The sequence below is a fragment of the Macaca thibetana genome, chromosome 11 (genome assembly GCF_024542745.1).
Source record: "Macaca thibetana thibetana isolate TM-01 chromosome 11, ASM2454274v1, whole genome shotgun sequence".
In the NCBI taxonomy this organism is placed as follows: domain Eukaryota; kingdom Metazoa; phylum Chordata; class Mammalia; order Primates; family Cercopithecidae; genus Macaca; species Macaca thibetana.
This window is the reverse complement of record NC_065588.1, coordinates 8,795,838-8,817,317: the sequence shown is the minus strand read 5'-3', so window position 1 is coordinate 8,817,317 and position 21,480 is coordinate 8,795,838. Positions and strand designations below refer to the sequence as shown.

The following is a 21,480-nucleotide window of genomic DNA, read 5'->3' as shown; positions in this document are numbered from 1 at the left end:
AAAAATAGAGATGCCCATTTCTACCTCCCACGTTTTGTGTTATTACTTAGTAGCCACTAGATTTCATAAGGATCTATGGCTATAGCCTTTGGTTTTCCAACCACCAGAAGCCTTGTAGGAGCGGTGTTGAGTGAACTAACGTTTTACACTGGCATGTCTCTTCTCATGCAGACTTCAAGAACATGGCTCCCAATACAATAAAGTGTCTGAGTTTCTGACTCCAATTTCAATAATAACTACATACACTTATACTGAAAAACCTGTGTAAGTTGAACAAGTATGTCACAAATATTGAGTTTTAGAGATTTACCTTGATTTGATCAAGGATCTTGGTCACAGATGTAAGAGGGGTGCAAAGTGACATTCATACTTTTCATTCATATGTTACCAAAGTTATAACTTTACATTTATTTGTGTGATTGTTTGACTAATATTGACCTTATCCTTTAGAATACATGAGGAGACTATATTTTATTTTGTATACCATACCACTACCCAGCACATAGTAAATGCTGAAATAATACTTAATGAAGGCCGGGCGTGGTGGCTCAAGCCTGTAATCCCAGCACTTTGGGAGGCCGAGACGGGCGGATCACGAGGTCAGGAGATCGAGACCATCCTGGCTAACACGGTGAAACCCCGTCTCTACTAAAAAAATACAAAAAACTAACCGGGCGAGGTGGCGGGCACCTGTAGTCCCAGCTACTCGGGAGGCTGAGGCAGGAGAATGGCGTAAACCCGGGAGGCGGAGCTTGCAGTGAGCTGAGATCCGGCCACTGCACTCCAGCCTGGGTGACAGAGCGAGACTCTGTCTCAAAAAAAAAAAAAAACAAAAAAACTTAATGAAATAATGAAATAGACTCTCATCCCAGATTTCCTGAATATAAATAACTAGGTATTGGACCCAGGCAATATATACTGAAAAGATAATTACACTGAAAATAAAATAGTGAGCATCATCCTAATAAAGGCAGTACATTCAAGAGAACAAGAGTAGGTGGGCATGGTACCTCATGCCGGTAATCTCAGCACTTTTGGAGGCCGAGGCAGGTGGATCACTTGAGTTCAGAGTTTGAGACCAGCCTGGCCAACAAGGTGAAACCGGTCTCTACTAAAAATACAAAAATTAGTCAGGCATGGTGGTACACATCTGCAATCCCAGCTACTCAGAAGGCTGAGGCAGGAGAATTTGCTTGAACCTGGGAGGCAGAGGTCGCAGTGAGCTGAGATCACGCCATTGCACTCCAGCCTGGGTGACAAAGTAAGACCCCGTCTCAAAAAAAAAAAAAAAAAAAAAAAGAACAAGAGTACTTATCCACTTGAGCGAAACAACAAAGAAACATTTTTGGCAACAATAACTGATCAAAAGTACTGTGGATGAAATAAATGTTACAAGAGGATTGAAAATAAAAGTGATGTTTGCTAACAGATTATACTTAGTGTGATACTCAACCTATGGTAACATTTTTAATTTAGACAAGATTCTAGATCTGTTAGCCTATGAATGAAATTATCCTACCAGGGCAGATAAAGGTAAGATTTTATTGTACTTTGCATAGCCTTAATTCTCACAATAACTGTCTTTCTCCATCTCATTGATTAGGAAATTAAATCATGGGGCTTCAGTGTAATTCTAGTCACAAAGGAAGAAAGTGATCTAAAATGTATTTATACTATCGTTAAATTATGAAGTATTTTCTGAAAGTCAGTCAAAAAGTCCATTTATATGACACCATATAACGTTCCCTGACAGAAACTACCAATTTAGCTACAGTAAGCCATAAAACTTTCAAAAGCAAAAATTTAAGAGTTTCCTGAAAATCAGTACTAAAGAATTTCTATACTTTTCCAGGATCTCTTCCCCTATAGTACTAAAACAAATACGAAATACTAAAAATACTAGAAATATTTATCACCAATTGAGTTAAATCATTAAGACACTCACCTGTAAGAAAAACCATATTAGTTTATATTACATGTATAAAGTGTTTTATAAAAAGGAATCACATGGATTTATTAATCAAGTATTAATGAAAGAACCTCCAAAGATACAAATTTCCTTAGGAGCACCTTATAAACAAAGTATTTTAAAACTAGAAGACAGGCCGGGCGCGGTGGCTCACGCCTGTAATCCCAGCACTTTGGGAGGCCGAGGTGGGCAGATCACGAGGTCAGGAGATCGAGACCATCCTGGCTAACACGGTGAAACCCCGTCTCTACTAAAAATACAAAAAACTAGCCGAGCGTGGTGGCAGCGCCTGTAGTCCCAGCTACTCGGGAGGCTGAGGCAGGAGAATGGCGTGAACCCGGGAGGCAGAGCTTGCAGTGAGCTGAGATCGCGCCACTGCACCCCAGCCTGGGCGACAGAGCGAGACTCCGTCTCAAAAAAAAAACAAAAAACAAAAAAAAACTAGAAGACAGTAAAAGTGAAAGGAACTTGAGAATCATTTTTACTTTTATTTTTCAGAGACTGTGTCTTCAATGTTGTCCAGGCTGGACTTGAACTTGTGGGTTCAAGTGATCCTCCCACCTTAGCCTCTGGAACTACAGGCATGTGCCTACTTTGTTTTATTGTTTATCTGTTTTGAAGGTCATCTTTAATTTCCCTCACAACTGTTTCCTAATAAAGTTAATAAATATTGTTTATATTACTTCCATAAAATATATTAGACCTTATAATTAAAAAACACTTAGTAATGACAAGGCTACGAATTCCTCTGTCCTAATTATTCCTAAAACATGCAGATTCATCATATTCTAGGTAAAAATCTAAAAGATCACTTAGTATAGACCTACCCAGGTTTCCTTGCTCGATTGTCAGCACCACCTCATCCATCACCACAGCCCTAAAGTCCAGTTCCTCCTCACAACATTTGGCCTTCAGCGCTCGTAAAATCTCTTTTTGAGGATAGTCTTCCCTGATGCGACGATCTGTCAAAAACCACAACTTGGCAGCCACAGAACTACACATCTTGATTAGCTTGTGCTTCCTTGCCTGGATTATTTCCTCTTGGATGTAATGTCTACCTAGATGGAAGAGAAAATATACATAAAAGGTAAATCAAGAAATCTACTTGATTTCTGGATTTCATACAAATAAATGCTGAGATTATATACTAATTATATAAACAGGAAAAAACAAGTGTAGAGATATTATTTGTTTCCCTTTCATTCAAACTAAAATTATACACTAGTAATATGGAAACTGACCACCTCTTCAGAAATACGATTTCTCCATTTTTCCTTGGGGAAACTGGCACTGCAACTTAATAACTATAGCTGGTCACTTAGCAGAAACTTTAAATACCCTTACCAATATTACATATTGTCTAGAAATATACTTTAATCTGAACACTGACTTTTTGTTTTATCTCCTCCCTCAACATTCTGTTCTTGATATGAAATGAAGTTCCAATCATCAATACATCTCCATCTTTCCCATCACCAGAAACCCCACTTAAGTATATTTTTGTATCTGTGGTTAACTTTATATTCAATTTTCTTCCTTGGTTTTGTTATAGGTATGTAGGAAAAAAAACAGGTAGTAGCACTTATCTTACTAGGTAAGCTTCAATGACGAAGTCATTTACACAGTAGCTTTAGTCAAAATAAATACTTGGAGAATGAGCAAAAAGGGCTCTCAATAACCAAAATAAATGTCCAGGTCCATTCACTACATTTCATTTATTTCAGCCAGAGGACAGCATGCTCTTACTCAATGTTTTTATTCTTTCTATAAATAGAATTTTTAAAAATAAACGCAGCTTGTTTACCAAAATGCAAAAAAGGACATTTTTCCAGATAGTGTTGCTTCGAGTTTGTATCATGAACAATGCAACATTAAAAATCATTTTCCTGAGAAGAAAAAAGTTACAAGTTTCAAAACAAGCAACAAAAAGATTTTTTTTAATGTTTACAAAAAAAACCACAAAATGTCAAGTATCATTCAAGTATTATTCCAGATAATACCGCACACCTAACACAAAAGGAAAGGTCCCCGGCAAAGACTGCAGGAAGGAAAGGCTGTACAGACCAGCAGCTTCCTGAATAGTGGCAGCTGGACATGATCCACCCTCCAGGTACCAGCAAGAAGGGCCTGCTCCACAGTGCACACGGTTTGAAAGCAGAGCATTGCTGGGCAGGGGCACCACCAGAGCCAACAGCACACATTCCCAAGTACCTCGAAATGCCATGTCTGCCACACTTGACCACCTACCTCTCTCTTAACTAACCTACTACCCCACAATCCACTGCCTCAAAGGCCTAAGTCTGTTAAACAAGCAGGGTATCTAAACCGGATTATGGTAGTAACTCAGCTTACACACATACTAGGAAGGAACCATGCTAACTTAACATCGGATGCTCTAGGGTTAGCAGTTCTGAATATTTAACAACTTTTTATTTTTACTTATTTATTTACTTTGAGATGGAGTTTCACTTTTGTCACCCAGGCTAGAGGGCAATGGTGTGATCTCGACTTGCTGGAACCTCTGCTTCCCGGGTTCAAGTGATTCTCCTGTCTCAGCCTCCCAAGTAGCATGTGCCACCACACTCAGCTAATTTCTTATTTTTTTTTAGTAGAGATGGGGTTTCAGTATGTTGGCCAGGCTGGTCTTGAACTCCTGACCTCAGGTGATCTGCCCGCCTCAGCCTCCCAAAGTGCTGGGCGGATCACCTGAGTGAGGTCAGAAGTTCGAGACCAGCCTGGTCAACATGATGAAACCCCATCTCTACTTAAAAAAAAAAAAATATATATATATATATATACACACACAAAAATTAGTCGGGCTTGGTGGCAGGCACCTATAATCCCAGCTACTCGGGAGGCTGAGGCAGGAGAATTGCTTGAACCCAGGAGGCGGAGGTTGCAGTGAGCCGAGATCACGCAACCATTGCATGATCATTGCACTCCAGCTTGGGCAACAAGAGCGAAATTCCGTCACACACACACACACACACACACATACACACACACACACACACATACACACACAGAAGAAGATAAGGACCCGGCTCATTAAAATGAAAAATATATAAACACTATGGCTTCCCTACAGCAGAATATTCCATGCATATTATTACAGGCAGTAAACCTTATCCTCTCTCCTCCTTAAACAGAATGTTTCTGATAAATTTTTCTCCTATGAAACTTTTCTTGAAAAGAGATTTCCATTTTAACCACATATGGGAAAGGTACAGTGCAAACCTGCACTGTCAATTCAACCTGATGGGACTTTTTTTATGGGTTGCATTTCAGTCTCTTCCCTGTGGACAATCACAGGAAAGGCCACAGTGTGTCCCTGACCAGACGCTGTACCCGAACAGATACTACACTCATTAATAAAAGAGGTTATAGCCACACAGGGCCTTCCAGGCCACTTGGGAAGGTCTCACTCAGAAAGCAAAGCTCCACAAAAGAAAAAGTCACACCAGAATACCTGATGTAGATAGAATATCCCCAGCTTCCCTTGACGAAAGAATTGTAAAAATGCCCTTAAAATGTTTGTAATCAGTAGTTACTGAAAGACTCTGTCACTGACTTCCAACACTGTGAAGCTATGTCCGTGCCTTGGCCTGACACTTGGCTCTTGAAACTCACCCATTTGCAGATTTTTTTTTTTTTTTTTTTTTTCTGAGACAGGGTTTCAGTCACCCAGGCTGGAGTGTAGTGGTGCAATCACAGCTCACGGCTCACTGCAACCTCAAACTCCTGGACTTAAGTGATCTACCTGTCTCCTCTGCCTCCCAAGCAGCTGAGACTACAGGAGCAAATCACATCAGGCTAATTTTTTTTTTTTTTCCTTCAGACGGAGTCTCGCTGTGCCACCCAGGCTGGAGCGCAGTGGTGCAACCTTGGCTCACTGGAGCTTCTGTCTCCCGGGTTCAAGCAATTCTCCTGTCTCAGCCTCCAGAATAGCTGGGATTACAGATGCCCACCACCATGCCCAGCTAATTTTTGTACTTTTCTCTTTTCAGTAGATAGGGGTTTTTGTCGTGTTGCCCAAAGCGATGGAATTATAGGTGTGAGCCAACAGGCCCAGTCTCTAATTTTTTATTTTTTAGGTAAAGATGTGGTTTCACTACGTTACCCAGACTGATCTCAAACTCCTGGCCTCAACCAATCCTCCCACTTTGGCCTCCCAACGTGCTGGGGTTACGTCTGTGAGCCACCATGCCCTGCCAATTGATGATTAATTTCATTGTACAGTGATTTTCACCTGAGTGTGGCAGTTGCTGCCCCAATAGCAGTCAGGATGGAAGGTTAGAGTCACTAGCAATTGGGAACCAGAAATGTTCTGCTGCTGACACATCAGTATCAGAAATTACATGGGCTACAATGATTCTGAAATCAGAAAATAATAATATTCCCCTCTGAAGAGCCACAAAGCTTCCAGTCAACATGTTTTTCTAGGCCAGGCATGATGGCTCCTGCCTGTAACCCCAGAACTTTGGGAGGCTGAGGTGGGCGAATCATTTGCGGTCAGGAGTTTGAGACCAGCCTGGCCAATATGGCAAAATCCTGTCTCTACTAAAAATACAAAAATTAGTCAGGTGTGGCAGTGCATGCCTATAATCCCAGTTACTCGGGAGGCTGAGGCAGGATAATCGCTTGAACCCAGGAGGCGGAGGTTGTAGTGAGCGGAGATTGCGGGGGGCAACAGCGAAACTCCATCTCAAAAAACAAGAAAGAAACTGGTGGAGAGCAGTAGCTCATTTTGGGAGGCTGAGGTGGGCAGATCACTTGAGGTCAGGAGTTCAAGACCAGCCTGGCTGACATGATTAAGACTCCATCTCTACTAAAAATACAAAAAAAAAAAAAAAAAAAAAAAAAAGCCGGGTGTGGTGGTGCGTGCTTGTAATCCCAGTTACTCAGGTGGCTGAGGCAGGAGAATCGCTAGAAGTTGCAGTGAGCCCAGACCATGCCACTGTACTCCAGCCTGAGAAACAGAGCTCCATCTCAAAACAAAACAAAAAACACACTTTCTACATTAAACCTCTGATTACCCGTACAGTAGTCCCTCCAAATCCACAGGGGATAATTCCAAGACCCCCAGCGGATGCCTGAAATTGCAGATAGTAACTGCACCATATATATGTTTTTTCCTTAACATACATATCTATAATTTGTATGTTAGGTACAGTAAGAGATTAACAATAATAAAATAGAACAATTATAACAATATACTACAATAAAAGTTACATGAATGCGGTGTCTCTCCCACTCTCAAAATATCCTATTGTACTGTGTCAGGGCGTAACTGAAACCACAGAAAGTGAAACCAGGGAAAGTGAAACCTGTCCAGTGGTACACTCCCATTCCCACAAGAGGACATGCGGCTAGCCTTCCTCCGTGCCCAAGCGATGGGGCCTCCCCAAGGGCTGCTGCAGCAACAGCTGCTTGCCTTCTTAGGGTTGCTCCAACTGGATTCACATCTGAGATGCCAGAAATGTTGGGTGAAGACTTCAATCCCAAAGGTAGAGGCTCCAGGCGTGCCTGCCTGCTTCTGCCCCTCAATGGTTCGCACCTAGCCTTGGGCACACCTGTTTCCTCCTCTTAACAGAATTTTAAAACATCTACTTTTCTATTTTTCCCATCTGCTGACAAGAAGAAAAAAGAAAAACAGAAAAAAACAGAAATGCTGACAAGAAGTCAAAAGGATTCCAGTAAATCTAAATAGCACAGGAGCTCAAAAGTGCACCAATGACAGTCCTGCTAATGATCCAGAATCTTAAAATTCAGATAATATTCACTATTTTAAACGACAGTAGAGTCCTCTATAAAATAAAATGGTTACTTTTTTCCTAGTAGTTTAAAGGAGTAAACTTGGTTACTCAATAAGGTAGCTGTAAGAAAATATTCTCCAGTAGTGAAACATAAATGCAGCGCTTGCAAATGTCCACATATAGATGAGTACCGTATAGTATTTCCCCTCTTAGAATGTAAGCTCAGGACAACCAATCCCATCCTCTTTATTCCCTCCAGTATATTAAGAAAAACAATGTATAAATATCAGACGCCAAATAAATACTACTGAAAAAAGTACTTTTTTTGAAATAAAGAGAAATTCTACCACGAGAATTTGTTTTTGATACAGTTTTCCCACACAAACTTCTGGATCAGCATACCAATAAAAATCAGCACTGCATCTTGGAATACTCAGGCAAAACTAATCAAATGGGAATCTTAAAATGCTTCATTCATCTTCTGAAATAGAAAATAAACAGACATTTGTTTCACTGCTTAAGATTTCCTATATTTTTTCTAAGGTAATAGTTTAGAAAGTACCACTTAGTTTCTCCCAACTTTTAGTTCCCATATTAGACCAACCCAAGGAATAATTTTTCTACTTTAAAAGTTTTTTCAGGTCAACATTCTGGGATCTAAAACTTAGTGTTGTTTCCTATTGGATCAAATTTCCTTAATAAACAAAGGAAAAGTTCAATGTTTAGAGTCAAAATCTCAAAATACATTACAAATATTGAGAGTTTCCAAAAGGATGTGTCAACCTATTCAACAGGTTGTGTCAACAGAGGACAAATGAGAGCATAAAAGATTTCTATTACATCATAGAATAAGAGAAAAAAAGTTAAAATCAAAGATCATTTCTCTCCCTCTCATCTTTCTTGTGAGGACCCTTCCCAAAGGTATTTCTTCTAGCACAGAAAAAGCAAAAAATCACAACCTACCATCTGAAGATATTAAGGTACCTCTTACTACTAAGAAAATCTATTAACATATGAGCTCAAAATTCCAACTACTGAAGAAAAATAAAGCTAAAGGGAAAAAATACATATACTAATATAAAATAGAATCTGTATAGAACTCTATTGTAACACACAATAGAATCTGTATAGAAGTCTTTTGTAACACACAATAGAATTTTAATAGCATTTATTCCATTTGTCAGTTAATACAGACATGCTTCAGGAAAGACTGTACATAGGATAAAAAACTATACTACTCAAAACTTGTTTTCAACACTACCCACTCTAGGATAGGAATCACAGGAGCCGAATCAGGTTTGTGGAAAAAAATAACAAATTTGTGTCTCTCAAAAATGTGATATTACAAAACATGTATTTGGTCTTCAGCCCTGTTTCCTGGCATACAACTCCCAAAATCATAAGAATCTCCAAAATGATGCCTTTCTGTATGCTAATAATTGATTGATGGCTGGCAGCCCCTAGGCAGCTTTAGTATGGGGGTTGGTCACCAGAAAGACCAAGTCATGATTAGAGGGTTGGAACCTTCAGTCTCATCCCCTAACCTCTGGAGAGAGGAGATGGGCTGACAGTCAAGTTGATCACCAGTGGCCAGTGGTTTAATGAATCATGCCTATGTAATGAAGTCTCCAAAAAAATCCAAAGGGATTGGGCTCAAAATGCTTCCAGATAGCTGAACACATAGCAGATCCTGGAGGGTGACACACCTAGGAAGGGCATAGACGCTCCCTGCCCCTCTTCCATACCTTGCCCTATGCACCTTTTCATCTGTATCCTTTATAATATACACGTAAACACGTTTCCCTGAGTTATGTAAACTGCTCTAGCAAATTAAACCCAAAGACAGGGTTGGTGGGAACTCCAACTTAAAGCCAGTCAGCCTTCTGGCTGAAGTCCACAGGCCTGTACTGGTGGGGGGCATGGTAGAGGGTAGTTTTGGGGACTAAGCAGTTAACCTGTGGGAGCACTCAACCTGTGGGAGAGTGTCAGAAATGAATTAAAGGACACCTAGCTGGTGTCCGTAGCAGAAATGATTGTTGGTGAGGAGAAATCTCCATCAATGGATCTTCTGTGTTGATTGGTGTTGCTGAAAGAACAGGAAAAAGCACACTGAATGTTGTTTTTTCCATGCTCTCTCATTAAATTTTAGGTATGCTGTCAAGTCTCTTTTTCTGTGACTTTCCTCCTGACATCTCTCCTTCTGTACATGATCCTCCGAGTTTCATTCTTAAACTCTGCTTTGCACTTTCTAGAAATGTCATCCAAAGCTAGGTTTCAACTTTATTATTTTGGAACCACTGACCCACTAGATATTTCTTTTCTTTTTTTTTTTTTTTTTTTGAGATGGAGTCTCGCGCTGTCGCCCAGGCTGGGGGGCAATGGTGCGATCTCAGCTCACTGCAAGCTCACGCCATTCTCCTGCCTCAGCCTCCTGAGTAGTTGGGACTACAGGTACCCGCCACCGTGCCCGGCTAATTTTTTGTATTTTTTAGTAGAGACGGGGTTTCACTGTGGTCTCGATCTCCTGACCTTGTGATCCGCCCGCCTCGGCCTCCCAAAGTGCTGGGATTACAGGCGTGAGCCACCGCGCCCGGTTAGATATTTCTTTCTCAACTAAATTTCAGAATCCATTTCAATGGGCCTCCTGGGCATACCTAACTAAACGCCACCCACTGTTGCCTCAGTTGAGCATGTTAAAAAAAAAAAAAAAAAAAAAAAAAAGACGGGCACGGTGGTTCACGCCTATAATCCCAGCACTTTGGAAGGCTGAGGTGGGCAGGATCACCTGAGGTCAGGAGTTTGAGACTAGCCTGGCCAAAATGGTGAAACCCTGTCTCTATTAAAAATACAAAAAAATTAGCCGGACGTAGTGGTGCACACCTGTAGTCCCAGCTACTCAGGAGGCTGAGGTTGCAGTGAACCAAGATTGTGCCATTGCACTCCAGCCTGGGCGACAGGAGCGAAACTCAGTCCACAAAAAAAAGATAAAAAGGCCACGTACAGTGGCTCACACTTGTAATCTCAGCACTTTGGGAGGCCGAGGTGGGTAGATTACCTGAGGTCAGGAGTTTGAGACCAGCCTGGCCAACCTGGTGAAACACCGTCTCTACTAAAAATACAAAAATTAGCTAGGCATGGTGGTGGCCTCCTGTAATCCCAGCTACTTGGGAGGCCGAGGAAGGGGAGTCACTTGAACCCAGAAGGCGAGGTTGCAGTGAGCTGAGATTGCACCATTGCTCTCCAGCCTGGGTGACAAGGGCAAAACTCCATCTCAAAAACAAAACACAAAACAGAGAATGTATTTTTATTCACAGAAATGTTTCAGCACCTATATTCCCCATTGTGATCATTAAATTTTATGTCAACCTGGTGAGGCAATGGTTCCAAGCTGTTTGGGCAAAAAATAGTCTACACATTGCTGAAGGTATTTTGCATATTGATTAGCATCTAATCAGCTGACCTTAAGTAAAGGAAATTACCCTCCATAATGTGGAGGGGCTACATCCAATCAGTTGAAGGTCTTGCTAAAAAGCAAAAACTGAGGAGGAACTCTTCCTCAAGACTCAGGACTTATAGACTCACAGAAATGCTACCCGAGTTGCCAGTTTGCTGTTCTGCCCAAAAATTTCAGACCCAAGACTGCAACACCAAGCCCTGTCCGAGTTTACAGACTGCTGCTTACTCTACAGATTTTGAACTTAGCAACTCCGCAATCACATGAGCCAACCGCTTAAAATACGTTTATAATTTAAAAAAAAAAATATATATATATATATATATCTTATTAAGTCTATTTCTCTGGAGAACCCTGACTGATATACCTATTCTTACTAAGGCACTCAATTCAGAAAACTGGGCATCAATTTTCATTTCCATCCTTCTTTCACTGTTTATACAAAGTTAATTCTATCTTCTAAATATTAAAATCACCTGCACTTTACTTTTTTTTTTTTTTTTGAGATGGCGTCTCAATCTGTCACCTAGGCTGGAGTACAGTGATGGGATCCTGGCTCACTGCAACCTCTGCCTCCCAGATTCAAGCAATTCTCCTGCCTCAGCCTCCTGATTAGCTGGGACTACAGGCGTGTGCCACCACACCCAGCTAATTTTTGTATTTTTAATAGAGACTGGGTTTCGCCATGTTGGCAAGGCTGGTCTTGAACTCCTGACCTCAAGTGATACTCCTGCCTTGGCCTCTGAAAGTGCTAGGATTACAGGTATGAGCCACCATGCCTGGCCCACTTTACTCTTATCTCCAGTATATTCAACTTATGACACTTGGACTTTTATAAAAGCCCCCAAATAAATCTGCCCTCTGTCACTTCCAATTTTCTAAACACATTATACTTTTTCATGTTTCCTGTTGCTTGGAATATATACCCCAAACACTTACCTATTTAGTAAACTCTGAGTTCAAATGGTTTTGTGTGTGTGTGTGTGTGTGTGTGTGTGTGTGTGTGTTTTAGAGATGAGGTCTTGCTCTGCACCAAGCCTGCAGTGACACAATTGCAGCCTCCAATCTTGGGCTCAAATAATCCTCCCACCTCAGCCTCCCAAGTAGCTGAGACTACAGGTATGTACCACCATGTCCCGTTAATTTTTTCCTCTTTTTTTAAGAGGCAGGTTCTCACTGTTGCCCAGGCTGGTCTCAAACTCCTGGCCTCAAGCAAAATTCTCCTGCCTCAGTCTCCCGAATAGCTGGGATTATAGGCATAGGCCATGGCTCAGGAGTTAATGCATTCGTTAAGTAACACATCCTCTGGAAGAATGACTTTAAGGACTCAGGGAAAACTTAACAGATGTGCTAACATTTGTACCTAAGTCATTATCATAGTATATAATTAAGGTTTATTTTTAAAAACTGGGGTCTAGGCCAGGCGCGGTGGCTCAAGCCTGTAATCCCAGCACTTTGGGAGGCCGAGACGGGCAGATCACGAGGTCAGGAGATCAAGACCATCCTGGCTAACACGGTGAAACCCCGTCTCTACTAAAAATACAAAAAATTCGCCGGGCGTGGTTGCGGGCGCCTGTAGTCCCAGCTACTCGGAGGCTGAGGCGGGAGAATGGCGTGAACCCGGGAGGCGGAGCTTGCAGTGAGCCGAGATCGCGCCACTGCACTCCAGCCTGGGAGACACAGCAAGACTCCGTCTCAAAAAAAAAAAAAAAAACATAAAAACTGGGGTCTGCCAGTGCTATAAGATGAATTCTTAAAGTCTGTGTTTAAACGTCTATTTGTTATAAAGACAATTTCTCTTTTACAGTTTAAGTCATGATTGAAAGCATGTTCAACAAATACACGTGTTTAGGTGATGTGAGTTTATAAAACGCCATTTTCCTTACCAAATCTTTTTTTTTTTTTTTTTTTTTTTTTTTGAGACAGGGTCTTACTCTGACACCCAGGTTGGAGAGCGATGGTGTGATCTTGGCTTACTGCAACCTCCGCCTCCTGGGTTCAAGTGATTCTCCCACCTCAGCCTCCTGAGTAGCTGGGACCACAGGTACGCACCGCTACACCCAGCTATTTTTTGTATTTTTTGGTAGAGACAGGGTTTCTTCATGTTGCTCAGGCCGGTCTCAAACTCCTGACCCCAAATGATCCACCTGCCTCAGCCTCTCAAAGTGTTGGGATTACAGGCGTGAGCCACCACATCTGACCTATAAAGCACTTTCTACATATATTTCGTCACTTAATCTGTATATAATAATGTGAGGAACACAGGTTTCTATTATCCCAATTTAAAGAAAGACCAGCCCAAGATATCACAATAATATACCCAAGACTGGAATCAAGATTTTCTATTTCTCTATGTTTTTTTTTCTACACAGAAATCACAACCATCAAAGCTAATTTGGATAAAGAAAATAAATTCACATACTGAGTAATTATATGTACCAAACACAATATGAGATGGTTTATTTTTATCATTTAATCCTCACAACCATCCCTCTGCAGTGTGTTATGGTCTTCATTTGGCAGTGACGCTGTTTTAGCAGAGAGGTTAGATAACTTGTTTAAAGTCACAATTAGAAAGTGGTAGGGGTCAGGCACAGTGACTCACACCTGTAATCCTAGTACTTTGGGAGTCTGAAGCAAAAGGACTGCTTGAGGCCAGGAGTTTGAGAGACCAGCCTGGGCAACACAGTAGGACCTCATCTCTACAAAAAATAAACACTTTAGGAAGCTGAGGTAGGAGGACAGGAGTTCAACACTAGCCTGGGCAACATAGCAGGGTCTCATCTCCACAAAAAGTGGGAAAAAAAAAAAAAAAAATTAGCTGGGTATGTTGGCACAGGCCTATGGTCTCAGCTACTAAGGAGGCTGAGGCAGGGTGTTCACTTGAGTCTAGAAGTTCAAGGCTGCAGTGAGCTATGATCACATACTACTCTACTTCAGCCTGGGTGACAAAGCAAAACCCTGCCTTTAAAAAAAAAAAAAAGCCGGGCGCGGTGGCTCACGCCTGTAATCCCAGCACTTTGGGAGGCCGAGGTGGGCGGATCACAAGGTCAAAAGATCGAGACCACGGTGAAACCCCGTCTCTACTAAAAATACAAAAAAATTAGCCGGGCGCGGTTGTGGGCGCCTGTAGTCCCAGCTACTCAGGAGGCTGAGGCAGGAGAATGGCGTGAACCCGGGAGGCGGAGCTTGCAGTGAGCCGAGATCGCGCCACTGCACTCCAGCCTGGGCGACAGAGCGAGACTCCGTCTCAAAAAAAAAAAAAAAAAAAAAAAAAAAGTTTCTCTGGAATCCAAACAACATTTCTCTTTTTCTTTTTCTTTTTCTTTTTTTTTTTTTTTTTTTTTGACGGAGTCTCGTTCTGTTGCCCAGGCTGGAGCATAGTGGCGCAATCTTGGCTCACTGCAACCTCCGCCTGCTGGGTTCAAACAATTCTCCTGCCTCAGCCTCCCAAGTAGCTGGGATTACAGGCATGTGCCACTACGCCCGGCTAATTTTTGTATTTTTAGTAGACATGGGTTTTCACCATGTTGGCCAGGCTGGTCTCGAACTCCTGGCCTTAGGCGATCCACCCACAAAGTGTTAGGATTACAGGCATGAGCCACCATGCCCAGCCTCCAAACATTTCTAATGATTTCACTTAACAGAAGAAACTTACATCAAGTTATTTCTGGAACATGGTACAGAAAACAGTTCCTAGGTTTAATGCACAGTACAGTTCAAAGTCCCAAAGTTTCATATTTAACATGATAAATGTCTGGCCTTCTGTCTAAATTTTCTTCCCAGATATTACTTTGAAAAAGGAGTTAGAAAGCTATTCATTTACTCTCAAGCCCAAGGCTTTACAGATATGGCTAACTAAATCACATGTCAAAGGAATAAACTAACAACTGAGAACTCCAAAGCCTCAGGGAAGAATTCCAAGGTTGCTATTTGGGCAAACCTGCCTGACTTTTCCAAATACAGTTTTCTGATAAAGTAGGAAAAATTCAAATACTCCTCAAAATTGGAGAGCACAGTAAGAAATGGTCTGATCTTATATAGCAATTCTATATTCCATTTTAGAGATCTTATTTCTAAATTTATAGGAACATGAGGCCAAAAGCTAGTATCAAAAGGAAAAAAAGAAAATGTAAGAAACTGAATGCAGAATAAAAGCATTTAAGAAAGGAACAGGTTTGAATCTTCTTTGTCACAACTTGATATACACTTTTGAAATAAAAGGTATTAAAATTAATCAGGCATGTAAATGTTTAAGCAGATTTTTGTTTTGCCAGCTCATCAATTCACAAATTAGTACACATTTCCTAAGAATCCAGTAGACTCCTTCAGACATGGCTCGGATAACAGACAGATAAAAAATACAGAGATTACCAAAATTAGTCTGTAAACTCCATGAAGAAAGAACCCATAACTATTTTATTCCCTGATGTTACCCCCAATGGGAAATGCATAACCTGATATGTAACACTGAGAAGTCATGGAATAGAACATATTTTAATAATCTGCTTTATCAAGTTGTAAGAGTATCAAAAAATCATAGCTATTTTAATATTAAATACCAAATGAGAGTCCCCAGAAGATTTTTTTTTTTTTTTTTGAGGTGGAGTCTTGCTCTTTCACTCAGATTTGAGTGCAGTGGCGCAATCTAAGCTCACTGCAACCTCTGCCTCCAGGGTTCACGCAACTCTCCTGCCTCAGCCCCCAGAGTAGCTGAGATTACAGGCGCGCACTACCACACCTGGCTAATTTTTGTATTTTTAGTAGAGATGGGGTTTTGCCATTTTGGTCAGGCTGGTCTCAAACCCCTGACCTCAAGTGATTCACCTGCCTTGGCCTCCCAAAGTGCTGGGATTATAGGTGTGAGCCACCGCACCTGGCCCCCATAAGATCTAAATATAGCTATCCAAAATTCCTAATTAATGTTTTCGGGTTCTCTTAAAAAAAAAAAAAGGAGATCAAGCGTGTGCTTACTTCCCATTTTGATCATAAAACTGATCCAGAAATAATTAGCTTTGTTAACAAAGTTAGAAGAAAAAACAAAAACATAATTTCAGAAAGAAGGAAAAAAGATATAAACAGATGGGTTCCATGCAGACCAGCCTCTAGAGGAGTAGAGCTGGCTAGCTCTGTGGCTTTTGTCCTCCAAGCCAGTTTTGAGAGGGGAAAAAAACACACTGGAAAAGAAAACATTAAAAATAACACCACGGCAGGCCGGGCACGGTGGCTCAAGCCTATAATCCCAGCACTTTGGGAGGCCGAGACGGGCAGATCACGAGGTCAGGAGATTGAGACCATCCTGGCTAACAAGGTGAAACCCCGTCTCTACTAAAAAATACAAAAAACTAGCTGGGCGAGGTGGCGGGCGCCTGTAGTCCCAGCTACTCGGGAGGCTGAGGCAGGAGAATGGTGTGAACCCAGGAGGCGGAGCTTGCAGTGAGCTGAGATCCGGCCACTGCACTCCTGCCTGGGCCACAGAGCGAGACCCCGTCTCAAAAACAAAAAACAAAAAACACCATGGCATTAGTTATCATGAAGCCAGAGAGTCATTGCTTTCCTGCAAATCTAACATGTACACGGATACATATGGCATATAAATCTAAAATGTATTATGTACAGATAATTTTGGAGGCACTATCTTATTTCTTAACAATCCCTAATATGATAACCAGAAAATTCCAAGAGACAATTAAGAGATAATTTCCAACATCTGTACGTAATCTCCCTACTCAACCTCTCTTGAAACAACCGCACATATCAGCACAGCTAACATTTAAAAATACTTTTTTCACTATCACACTCTCCTCTTCCCTCAGATTCTAATAATATATTACAATTTTCTTTTTTCTTTTTTTGAGATAGAGTCTTGCTCTATTGCCCAGGCTGGAGTGCAGTGGTAAAATTTTGACTCACCACAAACTCCACCTCCCAGGTTCAAGCGATTCTTGTGTCTCAGCCTCCCAAGTAGCTGTGACTACAGGCATGCGTCACCATGCCCAGCTAATTTTTGTATTTTTCACAGAGCCGGGGTTTCACCATATTGGCCAGGCTGGTTTCGAACTCCCGACCTCAAGTGATTCACCTGCCTCAGCCTCCCAAAGTGCTGGGATTACAGGTGTGAGCCACTGCGCCACGCCACATAATTACAATCTCTAGAGGCTCTTTTCTCATATGCTTGTGACTTAATCCCACTTGCAGAATACTTTGTCAACTAATCTGCCATAAAACAAAGTCTTTCTATGAATGTATATCACTAAAGTGCCCCCAAAACAGCTGTCAGCAAGCAACATACAATAACACTCACCCTCCTTACTTTATGTTTGGTTCTCTCTCTTCACATGTGGTTCGTGGGTACAGAAGTTCTTCCTCCACCCATTTTCACTCAGTTTATGTCTCTAGGCCTGCTCCCCAGAGGAAGATGATAAAAGCTACTCCTGCTTCCCAAAGCGTGGAACAACTGGCTCTGCTCTGTCCCCTTTCCCCAGCCCCTACCAGTGTCCATGGTTGGTCAGTCTTTCAGCTCATAGAGAGGGGAGCTTTGAGAAATACACCTAGTGACTTACCCCAGCAGCAAATCCCAGGTGGATACAAATGGTGAAAAGGGTAATTGGGAGATATTTTAAAAGAGATGTTTCTCCATGTGCCACAACAAACCAATGCCTGAAGCTGGGTTCGTGTTCACTGGTCAAATAATGTCCACTGTAGTGTGTTTCTTCACAGTATGACTGAGAAGGGGTGGAAGATTTAGAAGAGTTTACTGGTAATTTCCCTCTGGAGAGGAAAAGGGGCCTGAATGAGAAGGGAAAAAAGAAGGGGCTAATTTCTTGTTACTCTCCCTGCTACTCCTAGATGCTACTACTGACAAAAGTGTATTAAATAGGGACGCTAAGGAAACATGGGCAAAATAAGAAAGCTATCCACTAGAAACTAAGGTAAGTAGAATTTTAGCTGGTAGCCAATGGGCTAAAGGTCAAATGCTCGGTTCCTTACCCCCTGCGGGGGGCAAGGCAGGAAGAGAAAAGCGGCTCTTGACTGAGTGGAGGATTCTATGTGACTGAATTTGCTGTTCCCCTTCTTGGCTCTGTTCTCAGAATCACAGACTGCCCCCCTCCCTGACAAGCGGACTCCAGCACCTGGTAGGGGTAAGAGAAGACAAGAGAGAAAAAAGGGAGACAGAGAAAGATAAAAAACATCAACAGCCATGTTGCCAAACTAAACAACTAAATCAATGACATGAAAGAAAGAAATTAACAGCAATAACTAAGATAGAAAGGAATAAAATAGGATTATCTCAAGACAAAATAGGTCTCCTCCCCTGACACACTAACCAAATAATACAGTAACCATTGGAAAAGAAATTTAAGTATCATTACTTTTAAAATTAGAGGTTTACATACTAAAATTTAGGAAATACGTGTTAAATCTCCACGACTGGAATTTCAGAGTGTTTTATTCCAAATGAATCTCTTAAAAGTATTCTGATAATTGCTTTTAAGAAATCATTTTTTAAAATAGAAGAAATGACCTTTAAGCTACCCAATGTTGTGAAAGTAACAAAACTGAGATTTTAAAACATTTAAATTTAAATGGTTATAGTTAAGAACACCCATAAATATAATGAACATATCAAGCCCACAAAAAAAGAAAAATCTTCATAGTAGGCTGCCCATATACTTTCTATACCGATTTAGAGTTGAGCCTAACTCCACAAAGATGTGGTAACAATATATATAACGAATGGGAAAATGACAGCATACTGAAAGAATTTACATAGCAGTTGCATTGAGCACGGTTAGTGTAATAACCCCACTCACAGAACAGAATTACCACCCCATCGCTATTCGCAAACACAAATGGAATAAAATAGCGGAATTACAAATGTGTGATCAGAGATAACGATATATCAAGGGCAGATTGAAATGATTACCACTCTGGTTTGGGCTTTTTTTTTTTTTTTGGTGGGGGGTGAGGAGTGTAATATGTACATCATCCTCAAATTTTTAAAGAATCAAAACTAGACAAGCAATTATTTGGTCATCCCCTTCTCATTCAGAGGACTGTCAACGGAAAACGTGGAATGACTGTCACACTCTAAAATTTACACGTAAGGAGGAAAACGTGGAATCGAAAACAGGCGCTGCGGGACCGCAACACACGATCCTCGTCCCGCGGTCGCTCCATAGAATTTGTGGGAATGAGGGGCGGGTGTGTGTGGGGGAGTCGTCGCCGCAATCCCGAGGACACATCGGCAGCCCGCGGGTCCGACTCCAGCCGGCGTTCCCGGGGTTACCACACCCCCTCGCCGGCGGGGACACCACACTCCTTACACGCCCGAGGTCACCGCCCCCAAGACACGGCTCGCCCAGTCTCACGCACACGCCACGGGCCGGCGCCCCCCGGCACACGCGCGAAGGCCGGGCCCCGCCTCGCTCCCCACCGACTCCGCGGAGCGGCGACCACCGGCCTCCACTAGCCCCGTCCCCTCCCCGGCCCAGCCCCCGCCAGTGGGGGGATCCATTCCGCTGAACTCGCCCACTCGGGAGGGCGCGCCTTCGCCTCACTGCTCTACACCCGGGGGCAGCAGCGGTCGTACCGCTCACCTGGCTCGGGGGCTCCTCCCTCGCTCTCGGCCGACGGAGCCGGGCTGGGGCCTTCGAGGAAGCGCGGGCCGCCGGGCGGCTGGAAGTGAGGGGAAGGAGAGGAGGGGGAGGGGGTCGGGATACCGGGAGCCGCCTCCTTTCTCCTCCGCCGACCGCGGCTCCCGCAGCCAGGCCGGGCGTCCTCGCACACTAGCCCAGTTTCTCACAGCCTCGCGGCCCGTCAGCCTCTCCCTCACCCCACTCCCACACACTCTCACTCTCACTCCCACACACTCACACCCGGCCGCTCCTCGTTCCCTCACTCGCCTGCCGCGCGCGCGCGCGCGACCCCGCTCACACACAGCGCGCGCGACGCCGGCGGAGACCGCCCCGCTCCCCGAGACCGAGCGCCGCCCGCCCGCCTGCAGAGGACCGGCGCGCGCCCGGGCCCCGCCCTCCTGGCGCGGCGGCGCGGCGGGCGGGGGGCGGCGGCCCGAGGAGCTGGGGGCCGGGCCAGCGCGCCGAGCACTGCCGAGCGGATCTGACACCTGCGTGGAGACCCGCCCTCCCAGCTCCTCGCCCGCACCGGAGCCATCGCTGGCCTCGGGGGAAGAGAGGCGATGGATCGCGCGCGGGGAGCGAAAAGGGAGCGCGAGGGCGCTCCGAGGACGCGCCTCCCCACCCGCCCCCAAACCGTCTTCACTGAGAAAGGGAAACGGATGGGGGGTGGGGGCGAGGTTTGTTCCCAACTCGAAACCGCGAGATTAGTCCCTTCCGTTGTACGCCCTCCCCGCCCTCACATTCCCTGCTCAGGCCCCTTATGTCTGCGCCTGGAGCCACGACGCGAGCCCCCGAGCCCCTCGGGCGCAGGGTCCTGCCCGCATCCCCACGCCTCCCGCCCAGCCCTTCCGCCGGCCGCCGCCCGGAGTCCCCGCTTACGGTGGTTCCTCCCTCCGGTAGGCAAAGATATGGAAACAAAGATCATTCATACCTAGAAGGTCTTTATCCGTGACCGGAGTAGAGACAGTATCTCTGTATATTGAGAGGCAAATTTAAAACCACATGATAAATTTCCTGGCTGAAGCGGGCTTGGAGATAGAGGCGGGGTGGATAGCGCCAGCTCTGCCCCCTAGAAACCAGCGTAAACCTTGGACAAGTTAGTTGCTACGCTTCCTCAGAGCCTTTGTTGTGAAAAGATAAAAGTACAGTCCGGAGTCGTTGTGAGAATGAAATGAGATATTTTAAGAGCATTTTGTAAATTCTAAAACTATGTATAAAAAAATTATAGCCCAAAGGAGGCTAAGAATATGAATGTTCAACTACGCTATTCCTTTTTCTTAAGAAAAAAAAAAAAAAAAAAAACACCAAGGGCGACCGACGACCTCCAGGTTTACATGGAAGATTCACTTCCAAATAATGTCAGTCACCAGAGACACCAGGTGTGAGGTACAGTAGTGTGCTCACCAGTTTGCCTTCTTGTTGGTCTCAGCCCTGTCTCAGTGACCTCAGCCAACAACTTTTCACTACTCCACTCTCAGTCAATCGCCAATATAATTTCATTTTCTGCTTTTAACGAAATTTTGACAAATTTATTTCAGCGTCTTGAGAGTCCTTTAAGAGATGTAGCATAACCCGGGATGGTAACTTCTGGATCCAGATGGCCCAGATTGGATTTATGGTTCTGCTACCCATGTGATCCTCTGCAGTAACTTAACCTCTCTG

At 43.4% G+C, this 21,480-nt stretch overlaps 1 protein-coding gene across 1 annotated transcript in view; it reads right to left on the bottom strand.

Annotated features, from left to right (window-relative positions):
- The window catches only part of RIMKLB (ribosomal modification protein rimK like family member B), an 88,587-nt gene extending 68,475 nt beyond the window's left edge, over positions 1 to 20,112 (bottom strand). Inside the window, exons 1-3 of the mRNA XM_050749559.1 lie at positions 19,780 to 20,112; positions 17,484 to 18,312; positions 2,797 to 3,027 (exon numbers count right to left, since the gene is read on the bottom strand). Of these exons, the coding sequence (XP_050605516.1) occupies positions 2,797 to 2,971 (175 nt within the window). The 5' untranslated portion in view covers positions 2,972 to 3,027; positions 17,484 to 18,312; positions 19,780 to 20,112. The remainder of the gene's footprint in view (positions 1 to 2,796; positions 3,028 to 17,483; positions 18,313 to 19,779) is intronic.
- Positions 20,113 to 21,480: the final 1,368 nt, after the last annotated feature.